The following is an 8,850-nucleotide window of genomic DNA, read 5'->3' as shown; positions in this document are numbered from 1 at the left end:
CACCTATGTGATGGCATTAACCCAAAACTAGTTCCACTGCATCGCACGCTTCATGGTCACATCAGATCATTATTGATGTGACCCTACAGTGTCTGCACCGTAATGCGTTTATGGAATCAAATATGATCTGGTACTTTGGTTTCATAAGAAAAAGACAAATTTAGGAAAAGGAATAATTCAACTTATCTGTGTGGGTTACCTTGTAGCAGCCTGGTGTCATGTGCAAATGAGGTAATGAAGGGAAACACAGGTGATGGTTGTGCGTAATGGCACTCCTGCCTTTAGTCTGCAGGGGTTTAATAATAACAGTAATACATTTTATTTTAGGGAGCACCTTTCATGACACCCAAGGTTGTCATACAATGTATTGAACACAGTAACCATCCAGGTAAAGCATGCAGGGAAAACTGAAACATTAATGATAAAAAAAGGAACTCTAAAATAAACTGAAGCCTCTCAGCTGCAGTGGACGACAAATACCAGAAGAGTCACTCATACTGTATTCATTTAGAACTCAGTGCAGACTGATGTACTGGTGTTTCTGCACCCATATTCTGCTCATTTTCAGGTTCATAGTTGTATTTTTAGGTAGTGTCAGAATACATGGTTTCATTTTCCAAAAACACCATATTTTGGCTGTACTGCACATTGCTGCAGATCCTGATTTCACCCTGTGTGTTTGGATCTCTGTTTTAGCTCCAGAGTGAGACATCCCTTTTCTATACTATCTTTGTTGGGAGTCGCACATGCTCAGTAGCTCGGTAAGATCCCATCAGCTAGATAACTCTTTCTCCAGCTTTGGTCAGTCCAAGGCAAGATTAGCTGGGAGACTTCTTCTAGACCAGGGCCACTTGTGGAATACCTGCAGAACAGGGACAGGAAGTAGTTCTTTTGGAGATTATGGTCAACTAGTGTGTGTTGTAGCAGTGTTTTGCCATTGAGAACGAGCTAGAATGCTAGCGCTAGCATGCTACGGTCAGCCAACTTGTCTCGTAGTGACGTAGAAAGCCGTGCAGATTTTGAACAGCTCAGCCGGAGACTGAAATCAGAGTACATTCAGAAGTTATATCTATTATATATATTAGATCTCTCAAAACAGCATGGATGTTTGTTTTTTTCAAAGTTTGTTTGTGCATGGAAGCACCAAAGACACAAAAGCAACCGCTGCCAGCAATTAAAATAAGATAAGATAGACTTATAATCCTACACATGGGGCATTCCCTTTTTACAGCAGCTCAAAAATCCAGGGTGCCTTTGGGTGACAATGACTGGAGGTGCAAGGGAAGGTGGAGGGTTGCACACTTTGCTACATTTCAGGTATTTGTATCCAGAAGGAAACAATCTCTGACCCAAAGTACTTTTTTTTTTCATCAGCCCCCAGGGTAAACTTTATTGATTCTTGACAAAACAATGCCATCTGACTTTTACTGAGAGTTTACTTTTTTAGTCGCTTTGTCCGTCATTTGTCGCCTTTTGACGCTTTTTTCTCGACATTTCTTTGCTGTTTTTGTAGCTTTTTTCAACCCTTGTGTTGTCTTCCTGTCGACCATGCAACAAAAAGTTTTTCTGGGTCAAAATTCAAACCTAAAGACCCTTTTACCCCTTTCCCTGGTGTTGTTGTCCCTTTTCCAAAAGTTATTTGTCACTATTTTATGTTTTTAATTGTTTTCTGCGGCTTTTGGGACATTTTTGTTGTTTTTTCCAACATTTTTGTCAGTTTTCTCAACAGTCTTTTATAAAAAAAAGAATTCTTTAAATACCATAAAATTAAATAAAGACCCAACTTAGATAAATGTAGTGAACTGATCATTTATATTACTCGTGAAGAATGTTGTATTCACGTTATCTTTTTGGACAATTTGTTCTGATATAGAAACCTTTTGAAAATGGGTCAAATTTGACCCGAGGACAACAAGAGGGTTAAGACATGCAGACATGTCCCCGGACCTGTCTTGATAGTTGGATTCCCCCCCCCCATGGAAAAAAGGTGTTGTCTTTTACCCAGACTTTTAAAAATAATAAATTGCAAAGTGCAACATCCAAATCCAAGGGGGGCGCAATATTTCTTAAAGGCAAAATATGTGTCACACAATTGTGAATGAAGTATTGTGGCGCTGCAGAGACGTCCCGGCCCACAAATCCTATCCTACAGACTACAGAAAAAAATGTTGTTTTGTGCAGATCCTCACAAAAATCACATTATAATCAGTTGCTTTCAATGTTAATCAATTGAAATGAAAATGAGAATAGTGATATAAAAACGATCCCTCCAATATCGCAATATCAGTCCAAATAATCGCAATTAGATATTTTCCTCATATCGTGCAGCCCTGCCCTGGACCTTCTGCGTTGAGGAATTAACCCTTAATATATGTGTGCCTGCTCTACCAACTGAGCTAACCGGCCACCAAAATTAAACATTTTAAAGCTGGAATTGCAATACCGTAAAACTGTGATATTTTGGCTGAAGGTTATCATACTGTTAGTATACTGGCCCATGCCTAGACCGCTATCTTGTCTTGTCTTGTGTGCGTGTGCAGCGTGAGGCGAACAGGAGCTGGTTCAACCTGACAGCCCAGGAGATCCAGCCCTTGTACTACCATACGGAGCTGGAGGGCCAGGGCTGGCTGAGCAGCCGCGGCTGCCCCGAGGACGCCTGGAACGGGGGCTGCTCACTGCTGCTGGACGGACTCATCCCCGCCGCTCACACGTCTCCAGTTTCTGCCAGGTGTGTGTGTGTGTGTGTGTTTCTTCTTCACCCTTGCTTTATTTTCATGTTGGGTTAAAAAGCGATCTGGTCTGCCTAGAACACACGTCTCACAGTACATGCACGGCACTTTGTATCTCTCAGGGTCTTCTCCCTCCACGTACCCCTGGCACCCAAGACTCTGGTCACCCTCATCTACAAGCCATCGGCTGGGATCAAGGTTTCCTTAGAGCTGAAGACGACAGACCCCAGTCTTTGCACACACAACGTCCAGGACGTCAAACGTGAGTTTCACACAATCCGTCCAGCGTTCATACCCGCTTATCCTACCCCAGCCAGCTCTAATCATTTTAGAATAATTGAAGGTCTGATGCTGTTTTGAGTGAGATAGGGTTTCTGAATGTCCTCTGCCTTCAGTCTACAGGTGAGCTGTTCAAAATCTGCACGGCTTTCTACGTCACTAGCCGAGACAAGGTGGCTAACCGTAGCATGCTAGCGCATTCTCAATGGCAAAACACTGCTACAACACACACTAGTTAACCATAATCCCCAAAAGAACTACTTCCATGTCCCTGTCTCCAAGCTAATCTTGCCTTGGACTGACCAAAACTGGAGACAGAGTTATCTAGCTGATGGGATCTTACCGAGCTACTGGGCATGTGCAACTCCCAACAAAGATAGTATAGAAGTGGGATGTCTCACTCTGGAGCTAAAACAGGGTGAAATCAGGATCTGCAGCAATGTTGCAGTACAATAAAAATATGGTGTTTTAAAAAAAAATGAACCCATGGAGACTTATTCCGGTACAACCTCAAAATGAACATAATATGGGCGCTTTAAGGATGAAATGTTTCTGCATGTGGTCCAATGTATTTCTCTTTTCAGTCTCAGGTATTTCACAGTCCAAGATTAGTCGATACTCATCAGAATCCATTCTTCCAGGTGTTCTTCAGATTTGTGTTTTGATTTTGTATATTGCCAAGCATTTAAGCGTATGTGTTTCTACAGTTGTGTTTCCCGTCACACTGGATGACAGGATCCAGATGTTGAGCCTGTTCTCTCAGCTGTGTGGCAACATGAGTCCAGATGACTGGACTGTCGGGTAAGGCACTCCAACAGCTTATTAACAGCCAAGTTAATGGATTTCATTGTGAAAGTCTTCCTGTTCCACTGTGGGCAGGTGTTCCCAGCTGGAGCTTCGTGGCTGTGATCTGAGAGAAGTTTGTCTCAGCATCGAGCGGAATGGACAGCCTCAGGACACAGCTTTCAGCTGCCGGGTGGGAGAACTCATGGTGAGACATCTTCAGTGTGTTGTCAAGTAGAGCTGCAAAGATGAATCAATTAGTTGTCACTTATAAGGTTAATCAGCAACTATTTTGATTGTCGATGAATCAGTTTGAGTCATTTGTTTATGCATTACTACAGATTACAAATACTATGCGCACTGGACTAGCATTACCAGAGGACCTCATGTGACTTAGAACAGAGATCTTCTGTTCTAAATCTAGGGTGTCTGGGGCCCCTTAATGCGTTCTTGCAGGGGGACACAAAGTTGTTCATTTTTTTTAACAACAATAACATTTTTGAAAGTTTAAAAAAAAAATGAAATTCTCTTACTATAAATCCAACATTTTTAGAGGCTAAGCCCAAGGTTTTAGCCCCCGACGTGTTGTTCCACGGGTAGAGTAATTGATTTTTTTTAACCTTTTTTGATCAATGAAAGTCCAAGTCATATTTGCAGTTAAAACCTTTGGTTCAATTTATTTCCATGAGATCTTAGTTGGGTTCCCAGCCAAATCACTGCAAGTATGTATGCATGTGTGGTGTTGTGGTGTTGGTGTGCCTGTGAGGTCAAAAACTGTATGTTGCACCCGAGGAACCAGATTGGTTCCTATTAATACCAAGGGCACTAAATTGACTCTTATGGTATTATTAGAAAATATAAATCTTCTTACTCCATTAAAGGCACTTCATTTTTCCACACAAAATGGAGCCTTTTGTGATTTATAAATGTAAAACTTATTCCTTCTCTGTCTCTCTAAGCTCTTGGATGTAGCCAGTCTGCAGGTCCCCCCTGAGCTGGTTCAGGGCTTGTGCATCTACGACGTGGTGTGGCTGCGTGCTGCCGGGACCTCGCCAGAGTCCACCTCCCCCCTCCTGCACCTAAACGCCACTCTGCGCTGGGACTACCCCACCCAGCTCGTGCGCCACTTCCGGGTGTACTGGCGCCGGCTCAGAGGACCCGACCCCCGCATCCCCCCGGGTCAGCTGGTTCTGGTGGGCCGGGCGTACTTGAATATTTTCAGAGTGACGGAGCTGGCCGTGCCGGAAGCACCCAGCCTGCTGGAGCTGGTGGTGGAGCCAGTGATCAGGAAGGGCTTCCCGGTCCCGGAGAGCCACTGGGGAAGAAGAAGCCTCAGCTACACAGAGGACTCAACACGGTGACTCTATTTCTGGCAGCCACATTCTGAGTTCATGATGACTCATGCAGGTGTTAAAAAGAGCACTTTAATAGCCTCCAATTAGTTTTTTGGCTCAAAAGTAAAGAGACCAAATGTCTCAGTACAGATGTTCCAGGTCCCCAGCTGAGTTTTCACTTATCCAAATGCAAATGGGCTGGCACAGTTTGGTAGTGGACTCAAGTTCCAGAACTGTAAAGGCCCAGATATACTTTTCTTTAACTACGTGTTCGTAAGATGGCTGCCAGTGACCCGCGTATCCTGCGTGAACGGGGGGGGGGGGGGGGGGGGGGGGGGGGGGGGGGGGGGGGGGCAGTGTATCGTCTGCCAGGTCAACAGCTGTTCCACACTGTGGCCAAGAAAAATCTTCCGGTGTTGGCCGGGGATGAAATAGCCCTGATCTGCCCCTAGTGGAAACACTGTACTTTTAATCTTCCAGGTACACGCATAGTACTCAGGCAAGTATGTAAACAATGCTGTTCACGCTGCCGTCTACACGTTCGTTAAAAAGCTAGTGTATCTGGGCCTCCACATACTGTATCTACAGCCATGCTAGCAGCTCCGTCTGGCTTTTTGCTAACATTAGCATGCTCACAAACACAATGTTAACGTTTAGCATGTATGTTTTCCATGTACACCATCGTAGTTTAGCATGCTAGCATGTGCTTAATAGCTTTGAACATACAGTAAAATGAGGCTGATGTACAGGTTTGTGCTTATATTAAAGTAAATTGACCAATGATGGCACTAGATCAAGAGTAACGGCATTGTTGAAGTTATTACAAGTTTTATTACAATTACAGTTTGAAATAAAGTGGGGGGCTGACTAAGGAATTGCTTTTCCTACAGCGGAGATCTTCAACAGGGGGTCCAGGGGCCCCTAGGTGGCCTGGGGACCACCAAATTATTGCAATTTTTGTTCAAAAATAAAAATGTCTCATCATGAATCCAACACATTAGCAAATATAAATCAGGCTATTTGTAAAAAAACAAACAAAAACATTAACATTGCATACATGCAACTCAATTGTATACATTATATGTAGAAGGGGGCCCCTGCTCCATGTCTTTCAGTTAAGGGGTCCTTGCCTTAAAACTTTAAAGACCCCTGTCCTAGAGCAATACCGCTAGTGTGGCTAAACCTTTGTGGGATCACCAATTCTTTAGTTTTATTACCTACGGTAGAGGATTAGGGACACGTGAAAAAAATGTATTGAGTTTAAAGTCAGAATTCTAGGAAAAAGTCAGCATTTGGAGAATAAAAATCGGAATTCTGATTTTAAACTCAAAACTAAATTTTACATGTGGCCCTAATACTCTTCCATAATTACCAAACAGCTGCAGAACTAATGACATCCCATTGTGTATACTGTCACGTACCGAATGCTAACATGTTAAATTAGAAGATGCTAAACATTATACAGGGTTTCTGCCTGTGTCAAATTTAAGACCTTTTATGAATGAAATTTAAAACCTGTATCACGACATTAAAAAACAACAAAGTCAAACGTACTTGCAACGTAAATTCAAATTGAATAAAAGCGACATGGAATAATATTTGGATGAGCGAAAGAAATAACTACAACAACATGGAATGAATAAAAAAATGAAGACCTGTCAAAAAAGACATAGAACACAACACTTTAAGACCTAAACATTTTAAATTTTAGACTTTTTTAAGACCCCCGCGGTATACCTGCTGAACACTGCATGTTAGCATGCTGAACATGCCCAGCCACAAAGAGCTGCTGTATGGCTGTCGATAACTCTTGCAGAACAATAAAGGTGATTCATTTTTGTGACCAAACAAGCCATACCACACCATGAATGCAACACAATGTCCCCGTGAAAAGTGATGTAAAACATTTGTCCTTTCACGTTAAAGAATTGGCTTTTTAGACTACTTTCATTCAAGAATGAAAAGGAAAACAAAAGGCTGCTTTGACACTTTGATACCGTTGTGGAGAAGAAGCCAAGGCAGCCTGAACTAAAAAGAAAAGTGTCTTTATTGTTATCGCTGAAAGTGACAGATCATTGCTGTAATCGGAGCACTGAGAGTCTTCATTTGGTTAAGCAGAGACGGAATATGACAAAAGAGGGTCAGTTCCGGTGATTATTGTGATTGTCAGAGCCATTCCTTTAGGCGTCAATCCTGCTGGGTGATCATCTTCAGCATCTGCAAGGCCATCGGCCCCTGGTCTGAGGGAATCTGGGACACAGGAAAAGACTTTGTTGAAATTCTACTTATTAATTCTTTTGCTCTTTGTATAACTAGTTACTTTTCTAAAGTCCCCATCAGTTATCTAATAAGTCCCACTCTCATTACTACATTGATTTATTGCAGCATCGCTATGTCTCCAAATGTCCATGACTGTCCGCTTTCTTTGTGTTGGAATTTTAAATTCCGGTTGACTTCTGAAGACTTTTGTTAAATGCTCCTCCGATCTCTGCAGGGTAAATCCATACAGACTGTGCGGAGCTTAGCCCCACCCATGACGATTGTGATTGGTTTAAAGGAAATTCCATTTATCCAGAGCACATGTTTCTCCCATCCCGGAACGCTATGGGGACTAGCCAGACATTCCCCCGCAGAGCTGTGAAGGAAGGTCGGGCAATGCGGGACTACATCTAACATCATATGCTGCCATTGTGAATTGCCTAAGTGAAGATCCATGCATCCCATATTCAAAACCCTCATTTCTACATGGTTTTGCATTTAGCCACCTCATGTGGTATAGGCCCAACTTTATTGTCCAAGGGACAGTTTGTCACGCTTTCGACGCTATTAATTAACTACATACCAACAGGATGAACATTCCTGTGTGAAGCCAGAGTTTAGCCAGTGTCTTACCATGTGTCCGGCTTTGAGGATCCAATAGAAGGAGAAGTTCTTGTAAGTCTTGCAGAAAGCGCCAGTGACGCCCGGGGAGGTCGGGTCATCCACGGGGGTCCACCTCAGCTTGTTAAACCCAGGTAGCCCTTCCCACTTCAGCTTCTTCACCCACAGCTCCTGACCTGTGACAGGAAGTAGAGATCATGTGACACAGCTCTTTCCCAAAGGTACTAAAGGTCCCATGTCATGCTCATTTTCAGGTTCATACTTGTATTTTGGGTTTCTACTAGCCTTAATGTTCCAAAAACACATAATTTATCTCATACTGTCTTTCTGAATATACCTGTATTCACCCTCTGTCTGAAACGCTCCGTTTTAGCGCCTGTCTCTTTAAGCTGTGTGTATTTTATCTGTGGATTTAGCATTTTGATTCTTTTACAGTAGTTATACAGCACCTTGGCCTGCTTTACAATAGTTAAAAAGACATGGAAATCTCACATTTTACCATATGGGACCTTTAAATATGTGGATGGGTTTACACCACTGCTGATAAAGCTGAACAGAAGGTAATGCACTGAGTAAGGTACCCATGGTGTCCACTATGAGATCCAGCTGTCCATTGTAGATGGTGACGTTGACTCCAGCGGTCAGCAGCCGGTCCACTATATCCACCACAGGCCTCATGAAGTCTCCCGCCATGTTGCTGAACACGTTCTCTGCCTGGCCTGGACACAAGAGAGGGAGAACCATATCAACCATTTGTATAGGTAAAGAAATACTTTAGTTTTTTTTACAGATTTTTTGGGCTTTTATTGCCACTATTGTTAGGACAGATTAAGACAGGAAACTTT

At 42.9% G+C, this 8,850-nt stretch overlaps 2 protein-coding genes across 3 annotated transcripts in view; one reads left to right on the top strand and one right to left on the bottom strand.

The window, feature by feature from the left end:
• The window catches only part of engase (endo-beta-N-acetylglucosaminidase), a 13,540-nt gene extending 6,286 nt beyond the window's left edge, over positions 1-7,254 (top strand). Inside the window, exons 10-14 of the mRNA XM_032538638.1 lie at positions 2,541-2,728; positions 2,852-2,991; positions 3,716-3,809; positions 3,888-3,999; positions 4,751-7,254. Coding sequence (XP_032394529.1) covers positions 2,541-2,728; positions 2,852-2,991; positions 3,716-3,809; positions 3,888-3,999; positions 4,751-5,152 — 936 coding nt within the window. The 3' untranslated portion in view covers positions 5,153-7,254. The remainder of the gene's footprint in view (positions 1-2,540; positions 2,729-2,851; positions 2,992-3,715; positions 3,810-3,887; positions 4,000-4,750) is intronic.
• The window catches only part of scpep1 (serine carboxypeptidase 1), an 8,890-nt gene continuing 7,192 nt past the window's right edge, over positions 7,153-8,850 (bottom strand). For both annotated transcript variants that reach the window (XM_032538642.1, XM_032538643.1), the window contains exons 11-13: positions 8,587-8,724; positions 8,018-8,181; positions 7,153-7,375 (exon numbers count right to left, since the gene is read on the bottom strand). In XM_032538642.1, the coding sequence (XP_032394533.1) occupies positions 7,313-7,375; positions 8,018-8,181; positions 8,587-8,724 (365 nt within the window). In that variant the 3' untranslated portion in view covers positions 7,153-7,312. The remainder of the gene's footprint in view (positions 7,376-8,017; positions 8,182-8,586; positions 8,725-8,850) is intronic.

This window comes from Etheostoma spectabile, chromosome 15, assembly GCF_008692095.1.
Source record: "Etheostoma spectabile isolate EspeVRDwgs_2016 chromosome 15, UIUC_Espe_1.0, whole genome shotgun sequence".
Taxonomy (NCBI): domain Eukaryota; kingdom Metazoa; phylum Chordata; class Actinopteri; order Perciformes; family Percidae; genus Etheostoma; species Etheostoma spectabile.
This window is presented reverse-complemented; position numbering and strand designations above follow the sequence as displayed.